Raw genomic sequence first — 13751 nt, forward strand, 5'->3', positions numbered from 1 at the left:
TAGTTGAAGATGGACATTTTTCACTGAAGTTTGGTGCTAGGTTGTTCCATTAAATTCAGTCTTTGCATAGGCCAAGAGCCATCTGTGATGCAGATGCTTTCCAAAGTCGCTGCTTTCCTGGGACTGAAAACATTGCTTCAGTGACTTCAGTGCCAGGAGGTGGCAGCTGTATGGGAACAGGGTGCTTGTGCCCCTGAGAATGTATAGACTGAACCCTCCTTTCCTGTATGAACCTTGTGAGCTGAGAACTAAGTGTGCAAAGATCTGAGTCTCCCCTTGATCACTTCAGTTCTTCCAGTATTTATTTGGAGCATGAGCAGGACACAGCTGGGGATGTGCAGGTGACCAGAAGGTTGCCACCACACTGGCAGGTGATGCCATGCATATTTTTAATTTTATTTCAGGGTAAGCAGAATCAGGGGCTGAAAGGTTTATTGAATTAAATGTTGATGTTTCTCCATCTGTTCTTGCACCCCAAACCAAGCAACAAATCCTTTTGATTGCAGTTTGGGGTGCTGGATTTAGAATATGGCTTGCTGTGATGTGGCAGGAGAGCAGTTGACTTTGTCTCTTAAGTGCTGGCACAAGATTAACATTTAAAGGGGGATTCAAAGGTATTAAAAGGGCAGTGAAAGAGGGCTCTGATGTGTATGTGTTAAGGTGATGTTTAGCTACAAAAGCATGGAAGGAGTAGTGATCTACAGGGTCTAGTTTTGTGGCCATGCATTGCTGAACTTTGAGATTTTCATTTAAAACATCATCATTTAATTTGTTGAACATCATGATTAGAAAGATGCTGAGGTGCTGTGGGTTTGTTCTGGCCACAACAGAAGAGCAGACTGGGAGCTGGGGGCCAAGGAAACCTGGTGTGAATGTCATTGAGTAGGAAGAGTTTGTGTTTCTCTCTTTTCACCTACTCACCCTCATCGTGCTCCAACTTTTACGACTTCCTAGTGTGTCCCACATTCCCATGAAGACTTGTATTTTCATTTGTTGGCTCCCTCCTCTCCTTTGTTTTGTATGTATCCACCTCTGAATATGAAAGAGAGAGAAGGCTTTGTCCATGTGGTAGAAACAGCTTTTTACTGTCTCTGATTTCCTGCTTGGAAACTGTAGTCCTGGGAGATGATCATGGAAACAAGCCTGTGAGGATGAGAAAGAAGAGATTTAGAAGAGATTTGGAAAGATTTGGTAAGATATGAGAAGAAAATTATTTCCCCCCCTCAGCAATCCCAATCTGGAAGTGATCCCAAAAATTATGGGGGCCATAAGTGCTGGACAGCCTTGTGTGTTTAGTAAGTGATTTAGATAGACAGCTCTGTTTCAGGATAAATTTAGAAAATGCAGATAAGTGGCTTCCCAGAACTGCTGGGGTTTTGGCCTCAGGCATGGGTTAGCTGGATTGGATACCCAGTTAGGATGCTCATACTTCATCTCTGGAGCAGATTTGCTTGAAGTAGTGGCATTTATGGTGGGGACTGAAGTTTGAACAGATTATTGTAGAGGAAGACTTTGTAAACTACTGTGTCAGAGGCCGACAAAGCAATGGCTTCATCTCTGGGTTGTGTTGCAGAGCCTGTGATCACAGTTGCTTGCAGCACATGGAGATGTTCTGCAGAGACAAGTCTTCCTTCTGTATCACTTGTCCTGATCTGAGATGCTGGTTTTAGCTGTAAAGAAAACACTCCTTGCTGGAGTAGTCTCCATGGCTGTACTTTTGTATTTCAAATGCAACAAATGGCATCTGTTTTCACTCTTGAGTTTATTTCATAGATTCACCTTAAACTTCTTTTGTTTGCTGATAAGACTTCAAGTTGACACTGAGTTCTCTGTTGGACCAACAGCTCCACATCCTAAGCAAAGCACCCTTCTTGTTGCATAAGACTCTGAAAATAAAACAAATGGGAAAGTGCATTTAATAACAGTTACTCTTATGGAATGCAGATTGTACTTTCTGGCAAATATAGTTAATGACAGTTTGTAGCTGTATTTTTATATATTTTTTAATGTATAATTAACATTGGGGCCTAAGAAATTTGTGGGTTTAGGAGCACAGACCCTTTGTGGTAGGAAATACTGGGCATGTTCCCTTAAGATATGTGTGCAAACAACTGTCGAGAGACGAGGACAGCTTTTCTCTCCATAATTTGTATGGAGAGTGTTGATCAATGGACTGAAAAGTTAGCATTAAATATTTTGAATCCAGTTATTAAATATTTAGTCTGATATTGAAGGGTAGGTTATACAATCCTGAATTCAGTTTGGTGTTGGAACTCACTGCAGTTTGTGAGGGGTTAGTAATTTTTTCTACTTCAGATGAACTTTAACTCTTTCCTTCAATATCCCAACTATTCAAATTAGCGAGCAATATGTAGAATTTTCTTATATAAGAAACCTTTTTTCTACTTTCCTGGAGCATTTGGAACTTTTGATTTTTTTTCTTTGTCACGTGATTTTAGGTGCTGGTGCTTTCAGAATAAACCCACAGCTGTTGTCAGGCTTGCAGTAAGATCCCAAGTGCTGGCAATGCTGCTGAGTTTGTTTTGTTTCAGCTCAGAAATCTGAAGGAAATCCCCAGGAAATAACACCTTGAGTTCCCACACTGCATTCCTTGCCCCTTTATAAAATCTTCCTAATACGAGGTTTTGCTTAACTCACTGAGGCTTTTTTGTTTGTCTTCTGATCTCTTCCTCCCTCCTCTTCCTCTGCCCTCTGGTTCAAACCTGGTATCTTGGTACCGGCAGACGCGCCTGCCACGAGCACCGGCACCGCCGAGTTTCAAACCCTTGTTACCAAGCACAGTTCCTGCAGCTTTTGAGGGTGGGCAGAGCTTTTCACTCAGGTTTTTTTTTTTTTTGTTCTCCCTTTCCCGCTTATCTTCCCTTGTCTTAAAAATCTCTTGCCTGTATCTGCAGGAAACCAGAAGCCTTGCTGTGCTGGTGCAGGCACTTTCCTCTCCCCCACGAGATGAGAAGAGATTCAGCACATGAGTACAGTGTGTGGCTCCTCCTTGAAAGGAGATTAGTCTACTTGGGCAATGCTGGGAGGTTTAATTAAAAAACATTACCTACTTACATCCCCCATCCCTGGAGGTGTTCAAAGCCAGCTTGGATGGGGTTTGGAGCAATCTGGTCTAGTGGAAGGTGTCCCTGCCCATGTTGGAACTAGACAATCTTTAAGGTCCCTTCCAACCCAAACCATTCTGTGATTCTATGATCTATCTATCATCTTGTCTTACATGCCAGATGGACAGGAGGTGATCCTGTGGTTTCAGCAATCTAATCAGCTCCCAGATGGAACAGGGCATGGCCCGAGAGTATTTTGGACCTTTGTTTGCTTCTCCTCTCTCCCTGTTTGGGGTTGGCATCCTTCTTTGGGCCACCTTTCTGCAGATAAAGGTGGGGCTGGGAAGTCTGTCCTTTGTTGCACCCAGCGATTTCCCTTCTGGATTTATCTCCAAGGACCAGAGCTGGAGGACTTCTTCCAGGCTTTTTTAGTGGGACGTGGCATGGCACGGTTGGACAGAGGGTAGAGCTAGTGAACACTATCAGCTTTTACTGAACACTGTCTTGCTTTTTTAACCAAGATACCTTCTTCTGCAAAAGTTGGGCTTGGAGATGATTCATATGAAATTTTCAGTTCACTGGTATCTGTTATGTATTTTGATGGGAAGCTGTTGAAAGGGGAGAATGAGAAAGAATTGACCCAAGATGGTTAAATCTCATAAGAAGACAGATTTCCTTTGTTGCTGGCAAACTGCAGCAAACTGGATTTTTGTGCTGAACAGAAGCAGATTTTCAGACTTCTTGAAGGTTGGAGTTTGTATACGTATTTTTGTTAATAAATCTGCAGTAAATATTTGCATATCTGTTTTTATCTCCTAGCAGACCAGCTTGGGTATGCACTTCTATACAACCAGTACAAAAATTCCAAATCTGGACAAAATAAACATCTTTCACAGCCAGGAAGTACAAAATACATAACTGCAAAGCTTTTTTTCCTGGAAGAAAGTGTGTTTTTATCATCTCTCAATAAAACCCAGGGTTTGCAGTGAGACATGCAGGAAAGGCACAAACAGTGAAGCTCAGTGTACGAAGACAAATGAGCAGGAGTGTCTTCATATGAGCTACGTGGCCTTGGAAGTGATTCCCTGAGCAACAGGAATACCTGTGTGAAAACGAGTTAACGCTTGCAAATCCCCATGTGTCCTCTCTGCTGCAGACCATAGTGCTGGGATGGAACAGTTTATGAAGGGGATGATATGAAGGAGTCAATAGATTGAGCCATTCGTTTCCTTATTGCTTAATTGTGTATAACATAGGTGAACGCCACTAAAAATGAGAGCTTGGAGTTTGTACTTGGCTGGATGTGAGAAAGATCTTGGTTTCTCAAAAGGTTTAAAGCTTTTCTTGAAGTGTAACACAGGCTGGCAGCCTGAGTATGAAAAGAAAGCACTGTCTTTGTAAGCAGAAGTGATTATTTGATCTGTCTGGGCTGTGTGAAGGTGGCAGGTTGCTGGAGGGGTGAGCACACTCACGGTGTTGCAGGGGACTCTGCCTGTCATCTTGCTCCAGATTTCCAGGCTTTTGAAGTCACTGAGGGTCCTTTGAGGCTCAGCAAGTCATGCAGGCTGCTTTGTGGGTGCTGATTTGGAGATGCCTCTAAGTGTCCTTGAAGCTGATGAGAAAGTAGAGCAGACTTATTGTGCTCAGTTCTTTTATCTGGCTGCTGTTGTCCCCATGAGTGGGTGACTGTGGGTTTTGTGCTCACTGCCTTCTTGTACTCTGAAAGTGGCCCTGAGTACAGTGGTTTCTCATACATGACATCTGAAAAGAAAAATACTGCAGACAGAAATGTCTGTGTTTCCTTGATAAAGGAAGGTCATTTCTTTAGTCACTTCTAATGGCTCAGTTGACTTCAGTGCCTCTGTAGATTTATGCTAATCACCTCCAGAAACTGGATGCTTCATTCTGTTTCTCTGTGGAAATATTGATTCAGCTTAAATCAAGTGTAATTCTGCTGAAAGCAATTGACTTGAATGGTGCAAGTCATAGGTTTGCTTTGTCTGAATTTCCTTTCAGATTTAACCCAAAATGAGTCACAGAAGCGAGTAGATGGTTGTACCAAGGCAGAGCAGGGATAGTCACTGCCACCACCATCGCCTGCACAGGTTTCTGTGCCATGTCATGAACTGTCTGACTGTTTCCCCACCTTGCTCTGCCCATTCCTGTTGTGATTATGGTGTCATTTGTTCGTTATGACTTTGCTTTCTAAATTGCGTGGCATCCCAGAGAGCCCTGGGGTTTGCTGATGGGCACTTGCCCATAAGAAAGGTTTGCAAGTTTTAAAGTAAGAAACCTGTCAGTAAAGGTGCTGAAATCTATGTGTAGTTTTACTTTGTTGATGGCATACATTTGCTGTATATCTACTTTCTTGAATTCCAAATTATTTGAAAAAAAGCACACAACTCTGCTACTTCCAGGCAAATCTGTAGCTGTGCTGCAAAGGGAGATCTGGGGATGGCTGGTCTCTGCAGTGGGGAAGGGACGTTGTAGAATCATGGAATAGTTTGATTAGAAGAGACCTTTAAAGATCATCTAGTCCAACTCCCAACCCAGTTCTCAGCTGGGGATAGGTCTCAGTAAATGCAGCCCTGGTAAAAGGAAGACAGAGAAATTCCCATTTCTCACACCCTTGAGCAGGTCAGCATCATATGTTCCTGTAACATTTCTGTTTGGCTTCATGTCTCTCCTCAGGGATGCAGGGCTTGGTGGGGTGCAGCACAAGCTGCTCTGTCTGGGATGATTAAAACAGATTTGGGGTTTCCTGAAGCAGTTTTGAGTCAAAATGAAATCTGTGAACCTGTTTCCTCACACCCTTAAAGGGCCAGTGAAGCCACTGTGCAGCTCAGTGAGACCTGAGGAATTACTGCTTTGAGTAGAAAGCTCGTGCAAAATCAGGGTTTGACATTCAAAAAGAGATGACTCAGTAGAAATGTCTATTGAATACATTTACCTACTGAGTTATTTTTTCATTCTGATCTATAGCATCTTCTTTTCCCTTCTCTTCTTTTGTTTGGTACAAAGAAAAACCATGACAGTGCTGCTGAAGAACAGCTGTCTGACAATACTGAGAACATCTTGCACAGAGGCAGTTTCACAGAGCAAGTTAAATTCATTTCAGGAGTGAAAAAATGGCTATGATTTGATGGCTGTTGGGTGTTTGTGAGCAGTGTGCTGGGTTTGGTGTAGAAGTTGTAGCATCTGTGTCAATCCTCGTTCCTTCCAGCTTGTCCCTTTGCAGTTCTGTCTTTCAGGAGTCTGTTGTTCTGTGACATCTACTTTGTTAATCTCCACCTGTGATAAATTCAATTTAAAAAGTAGTTGCTGTACCCTCTGCTGCTAGTCTGTCATAGTCTGGGGTAAAACCCACACATCTCTCTACCTGAAAAGGACCTTGTGAAATAAAGCTCGTGGCTGGCATTAACTCTAAATCACATTAATTTTCAAGGCCAAGCGTGCGTTGTGTATTTGTCAGTCTGGCCCTGGAGCCGGTGCTGTGCTTTGCTCGGGCCGATGATTAGATGACTGTCTAGAGTGAAGGAGAGCGTGCGTGTCCTGCCACGCAGCATCCCCTCCTCGCCTGCTCATTAACCCGCCCCTGTTGTTTTGTGGCAGGGAGGAGGCCAGGGAGCCGGACTCCTGGAGCACCTTGTCTCACACGGTGCACTCGGGGGACTACAGCGTGAAGCACCACCGCGGGCTCAACGTGTACCTGCTGACCGCTGAGGCCAAGGAAGGGGTGGCGTCCAGCTGGGAGAGGGACATACAGCACCTGCAGATGCACATGCAGAGCCACCAGCACAAGGTAAGGAAAAGGCTGAGGTGGTGAAGGAGAAGCAGTGCTGCCTGGTTGCTACTTGGCACCTGGGGAGGGCTTTCATACATAGGCATCTTTCAGGGCATATTTCTTTAGGCGTTTTCTCTGGATGCCATTATCAAGCATCCAGGTGGACACCTGCCTGTTTTCTTCCTGTTTGAGCATGGGGAGATCTGATAAAGCTGTATTAGGCAGTAAATGTTCTGTCTCAGAAGAGAAGCATGCTTGGAGCTGTACAATGCCTGCTCTGTTTGGCTTTGTGGTCTCTCTCTGCTCCCACCTCCTGCCTTCTCCATTAGCTTGGGACCCGCTTGGATGGGCAGGGAAACCTCCCTGGAGACATGATGTCCTCTGGCAGCTGTTGGGCAGCTAAAGGCAGACTCTGGAGTGAGGCTGGCTTTGTGGGCAGTGAGCACAGTGGGTATGTCTCTGTTCAGATAGAAAGTTCAGGGTCAGAGATGAGTATGAGGGGAAAGTCTCTGGGGCGGGTGATGGAGAAAATAACGGTCTCCGTAACACCTCAGTGTAAGATGAGCCTGTCTTGGCCACAAAAGGTATGTGTCCATCGTGGTTCCTTCACTGTGCTCCTCTCAGACCCCATGGTGGTTGGACAGCAGGAGCTGTGGGGCTTTGGAGGGGCTTCCTCTCCCTGCTTCAGAGTCTCAATTGGGATGGGAAGGCGAAACAGCAGAACACTTCTGTGCCATTTCTCAGAAACACCCTCTGTCTTGTGCAGCTGCCATCACTTGTGGGTGTTCCTTCATCAGCTCATGTAGCTGCTGTTGCAGAGGTGCAAGATCTAAATAACAGGATATTTTTGTTCCTTTAACTAAGGGAGGGGAGAATTCTCTACTGAAAGCGGGCTGGGAGGATGTTCAGAGGTAGGGACCATCCTGAGCCATTTTCACCCTCCCCTCGGTACCTGAGATCTTAATTTCTCCAGATCTCAACAGGAACTGGTGACATGAGTGGCTAACCATGAAATCTCTCGCCCTTTCCATCAAAAGACACTAAAGCATGGCCAACATATCCAGCTCACTGCTTGTTTGCTTGTGCAAATGCCAGATGGGTACATTTTGCCTGACAATGAAACCAGAAATAGACTTTTCTTTCCACCGCTGTTTTATTTCACATGTAATCTGATTTGAATTTGGAAAGCAGCCCTGTAATTATTTCATTTAGATTTATTTCGGGTCAGTTGAAAGCCAGTTGGCTTCCTTTGGTGATGGCTATATTTTTCAGGCTATCAGCAGAGTGACTTCACTGTGAGGATGCTGGGGCTGCTGCAGCCCCTCCTTTTGAAAATCTTGCATGTTCCCAAGCAAGTGTCACTGTTGTCTGTGTCTGTCCATCCTGGCTGTGTGGTCTCTGTCCATCCTGGCTAGGAGCCAGAAGCATGGTGTCCATGCCCTGCTGTGGGGTTACAGCCACCAGACTCCTGGCACAGTGTTTGTTTGCCCTTGCAAAAAGTAGCTGCAGCCTGCAGGTACCACTGCACGTAGAGCCCTGTGTCCCATCCCTGGTGCTACACAAGCATGGAGATGCCATGCCTCCAATGCTAACCTGCTTTGGGAAGCCTCAGGGAGCTCTGGCATAGCTGACAGCATATATGGGAGCTGGGTAGCAGGATTATTTTGAATAGGAGGGAAATTCATGGCAAACACCAGAAGTACATTTAGTGGTCCATGATTCAGTGATTCTGTGGCACTGCTCAATGTTTGCAAACCTCAGAGCATGGAAAGACAAGTAAACGCAATATCCTCGAGGTAGCAGTGATGATTTTAGCCACTGTTTGTATATGCAGTACCCAGAAGTTCCCTGTGATGCATCAGTTAACATATTAGCCACTTAATTATTCAGGGTGTTTAAGCTGACATTTTTGGTATGAAGTTTGCTTTCTCTGAGAAATCTTAAACAAAATTTGCAGGGAGCTGTTTAAGTTAGACTTCTAGGACACATGTATTTTTTTGAAATATTTTTTTACAAAGAAATGCAAAAAACCCCCTCAGATTTCACATAGTTCATTGGAGTTTTGTGTTTGTGGAGAGTCAGAGGCACTTAGCAAGAAACCAGTGTGACCTCGGAAAGTTTATGGCGCAAAGCCCCAAGCAGACCAAGGGAGGTCTCTGGGGTGTACGTTGAGGGATTGGGGTTGCTCGTTAATTTAATAAGCCACTTCTTCTAAGATGTGAACGTTGATGTATTCTCTTCTGCAGAGAAGAGAATATGAAAGGAGCTATTGAAACAGGCGGTTCTTTTTAAGTAAAGGTTTGATTGTATCAAACTATAAAAGCTTGAGAAAGCAGATGCTCTGGAAGGAAAATGCAGATTAGAGGGGAATTGAATATGTTGCTGCTGTTCCATGATAATGCATGTATTAATTTTAATAGTATGTCATCATTTTGAAATTTTTATTTCCAGTTAGGAAATAAATTTCAGATATTTAATTATGCCTGCAATTCTCAGGAATAGATTAGATGATTAGTTCAGTCCTAGTGGAGCAGTGGTGTGTTTGGACAGTGTCAGCCAATGCCCAAATCTGAAGTAGCATTTCCACCCATGTAGAGAAAATTGAGCAACGCTGGTAAGAGCTGGGGAGCAGTATCGGGCAGGAATCTGAGGTTGCTCTTAAACAGCATTTGCTTAAAGCCCTTTGGGACTATACTGATATAAATTTGCATTATTTGGTAGACTGAATTCTGCTGTTTACTGATCTTGAATTTAAGTGCACTCAAGAAATATGACTACAACTGCTTGAAGAGCAATTACCAAGATTGCAGTTCATCTCAGTGGTGGCAGATGGTGTAGCAAGGGGGTAGAGGGACAAATTTCAGCTTCGGGGTGTTCAGTCTGACTGTTGGGAAAAAATTCTTCATGGAAGGGTGGTGTGGCATGGGAACAGATTGCCCAGAGAGGCTGTGGGTACTCTATCGCTGGAAGTTTTGGGGACTTGGCAAGATAAAGTCATGGTTGACGTGATGTTGCATTGGCAGCAGTCCAGTCTCAGGCAGGTGGTTGGAATAGATGACCTTCAGATGCTCTTTTCAACAAATGCTTCTGTCATTCTAATAATTTCAGTATTACCTTGTACCAAAACCAACATGTAAAATACTCACTGAAGTATATTTGTAACTCTGTCCTGGGTGACACCAGGTAGAGGTACAGAGGGAGTCACATGGAATATGATTGTGTAGATATAGATCTTGTACATAATGGAGGCAGGGTAAAGTGTGACAGAGTAAAGTAATACTTTCTTTTCTCTGTGTGTGTGTGTCTTGTTACAGAGTTCCAGGCAGCAGACAGAGCCAGTACTGGGGGATTCTGGAGACAGTTGTGCTAAAGGAGCAGAGCCAGATCATTGCCTGACCACTACCTCTCAGAGCCTTGAAGAAATGGCAAGAGAAGAAAGGCATGAAAATCCATCTGATCTGGGTCACCTGGACTTTGGACAGCTCTCAGACCAAACCCAACAGGAGGAGAAATGCAACAGCAGGAGATTGGGAACTTTTAATGATGCACCCAATAACTTGGTTAGCCTGGGGGATGGAAACAGCCCAGAGTCATTCTATGAAAGTAAAAACACAGAGATATTGTGTAAAAAGGAAGAGGTGGGGCCAACCTCTGCTGAAGACTCTGGGACTGTATCAGATGAGAAGGAATGCACTGTGAGCCCGTGTGCAAGTGTAAACGGTGCTGTAAATCTTCCATCCTCTGGAAATACAAATGAGGCAGCTGGAATGACATCTGCTGGAGTTGTTCTGGATCAAGCTGGTTTGGGCAGTACAGATACTGCCCATCAGGAAGTGCAAGGTGCAGCTGGCAGTGCTGCTGCTGTGGTTGCAGCTGCAGGTGAAGCCCCAGCTTCCTCGGAGGGCCTGGATGTGGTTATGGGCCAGGCTGAATGCAGGAACTGTGCCAGGGCCACTGAGAGGGCTGCGGGCCAGCAGCAGGGAGAGGATGGGATGGCAGAGGCGGGCGAGAGGACTGCAAACCTGGAAGAGGAATCTCCAGCTAAGGAGGAGTCAGCCAGTGCTGCTCAGCCCTTACTCAGTGGTGTTAATGGCACTGAGTGTTCGAATGGGGAGGATGCAAACATGGGAGTGGCACCGGCCTGGGATGGTACAAATGCAGATGGTGGCACTGGCGATGTCTCTGTTGACCTTTGCAAGAGTGGCGATAACAAAGAGACTGGATCATGCACTGCTCAGGTAAACGGTGACTTCGTGGAAAGCCAAGGCAATGCCTGTGTCACAGCAAGGCAGGATGTCACTGCGAGCGCTGGGGAAGCACTACCAGCAGTGAATGGAGTGAAGGTTCCTGCCTGTGCATCAAAACCTGATCCTGGTTCAGAGATCCATGGCAGCAGTAAGAGTGGGGAGCGAGAAAGGCAGATGGAAGCAGGTTGCATGGATGGAAAATCCAGCTTGCCCTCACTGGAAGGCAGTGTGGAAACTGATGGCCCTGATGCTGAACCTGAAAACAATGATGTTGGTGGATCTAATGGAAGCGGTGCAGAACCTGAGCATTGCCAGGAGAGCAGTGAGATCACTGACCATGGGGCTGAAGCAATGGAGAACAGTGAAAAGGAGCCAGTAGGAACTGATACCAGCAGCCCCAGAGATGGAGGAAGTGTAAATTCTGCAGGTCAGGAAGTTGATGGCTGTCGCCTTTCTGCTGCTCAGACTGGCATTAAAGATGAAATGGGCAACAGCTTCAAACCAGTCACTGCTCAGGAGAGCGAATGTGAGCCTACATCGCTCCCTCCAGAGGACTTGAGCACAGGCCTGGCAGAGAAGGAGCCTGCCCAGACCGAAGCAGAGATAGCAGAAAGTGCTTCAGAGCAGGAGGGGCTGAACAATGAGGTGAAATCGCCGGCTCCCCTGCCCAGAGGAGAGGGACCGGCTGTGAGTCAGGAGGGAGATGCTGCAGTGGCACCTCCTGGGCAGGAGGCAGCTCTACAAGGTAATGACCCTGGATTAGTGCCATGTGCCAATGGTGCAGACTGTGCCAAGGATAATTTAATGGGCACACCCTCTGCAATTCATAATGAGGACTCTAAACAAAACCAGGAAGCAGTGGTGGCGGGGGCAGACTCAGCAGAGCTCTCCTGGCAGCACGGCGGGGAGCATGGCGGGGTAGCTGCCGGCAGGCCCGGGAACTGTGCTGGGGATGAGAGCTCCCTGGAGCAGGGCCTCTCTCAGGCTGAAGGAGGCAAAGCTGAGCCTGAGTGGGAGGCTCATGCGAATGGCAAGGAGCAGGTTTTGTCAGAGGAACTTCCTACTGCTCTTGTGAAATCGTCTGCCTGCAGTCTTGGGGGGCCTGTGGTGGGCAGCAGCAATGTGGATGCTGGGCTAAAAGAAAAACCTGAAGAAGCGCAGAAGGCCGGAGCAGTGGCCGCAGGAGAAGGCACCATGCATGGACCTGCATCAGCAGATGAGTCACTGGGTGCGGAGAGTGACCCCTGTCTGAATGCGAGGCTGAACCAAGAACATGATCCCAGTCAGACCCTACAACGGATCTCCCTGCACAGCAGCACCTCTGAGTTAAAGGACACCTCAGAAATGGGAGCCCCGAGTGATGCCTGTGAGGGTAAGGAAGTACTGAGGCCGGTGACAATGACCCCTGTTGCAGCATATCCGGAGGAGCAGGAGGATACGGACAGCGTGCTTCCCCGGGCAGCACTCCAGCCCATCGCAGAGGAGCCCACGTGTGACAGCGACTCCAGCACCGACACTGTTTGTCCGGCCGGCGACAGTGATGCTGGTCCTGTTGGGAAAGCAGCTCAAGGGGATGAACATGATGGAAAGCAAAGCCGAGCTGTACCTGAATTGCCCGTCTCACCATGTTCCTGCCATTTACCTGCTGTTGAGTCACTGGAAAATGTGGGAGTAAAGAGTTTGGTATCGGCAGACGATGGCTCCTCTCTGGATAAAGTTCCTAAAATGGTAAAAAGTTTCGATGCGGTGGTTTTTGCAGCAGAGATACCTCGTTCCTCTGAATTACCAGCCCCAGAAAAAGGGGAGCTTGAGCCCCAGGCTGCAGTGGATGTTGGAGTCAGCCTTAATGGAGAAATGGATTTAAGTTCCTCAACAAAGAAGAAGAATGTCAGCCTGGCAGTGCAAGGAGCTGAGCCTGTTACAGGTAGGAAAAATCAGTTTGTTTCCTACTTTTTAGATTTTCTTTGTAGGCGTGCCTCTAGCATCTCATCAGCGAAGGAAGTAAGAGCTGTAGGCCTGTGCTGCAGAGGAAGTGTAGGTGTTTGGGGTTTTTCTTCTGAGAAAGGAAAAATTTGAAATTACATGTAAAAACTTCCAATTCAAATGCATGTTGCTGGGCTGGCAGTGGAGGTAAGAACAGGACATCATCTCCTTTGAATTTGTACAGAAGAATTTCTAGCACATGAATCCTCCCTGAAGAAGGAATGAATGGGAGGAAGCTATTTGGATTACTTTATCTTCAAGTTAGATGCTTTCATCTGGGCATGAGGGTTTTCTTTGCTTGTCTACTTGAAACAGCTGCAAATGTCCCTCTGAACTGCCCAAAGCTGTTTCCTAATTGGCGGCATTAGGTCATTTAAAAAAGCCAGCGAGCCCTACCCCCACCCCTTTTCCGGGCTTCGTAGCTTTTTTGTCGGACAGAGCAGCCGGTGGTGCTTTCCAGTGCATTTAAGCAGTACTGGAACTCGGATGATGAGTTTTTCCTGCTGCTGGCTGGGAAGCGGAACGGGCGTTCCCCGGGGATGAGTGTGATGGGGGAGAGCGGTGGGACTTGGGGACAGCTCAGACGCCTGGTGCCCGTGCAACAGGAGCTAATAGAAAACATCACCAGGTAACTCCAAAAAGGGAAACAAAGGGGTAAATTGAATAACAAAA

At 46.3% G+C, this 13751-nt stretch overlaps 1 protein-coding gene across 8 annotated transcripts in view; it reads left to right on the plus strand.

The window, feature by feature from the left end:
- AKAP13 (A-kinase anchoring protein 13) overlaps positions 1–13751 on the plus strand; it is a 209988-nt gene that overhangs the window by 102196 nt on the left and 94041 nt on the right. For all 8 annotated transcript variants that reach the window (XM_032699851.1, XM_032699853.1, XM_032699850.1 and 5 more), the window contains exons 8-9: positions 6678–6867; positions 10164–13020. In XM_032699851.1, coding sequence (XP_032555742.1) covers positions 6678–6867; positions 10164–13020 — 3047 coding nt within the window. The remainder of the gene's footprint in view (positions 1–6677; positions 6868–10163; positions 13021–13751) is intronic.

Source organism: Chiroxiphia lanceolata, chromosome 12, assembly GCF_009829145.1.
Source record: "Chiroxiphia lanceolata isolate bChiLan1 chromosome 12, bChiLan1.pri, whole genome shotgun sequence".
Taxonomy (NCBI): Eukaryota; Metazoa; Chordata; class Aves; order Passeriformes; family Pipridae; genus Chiroxiphia; species Chiroxiphia lanceolata.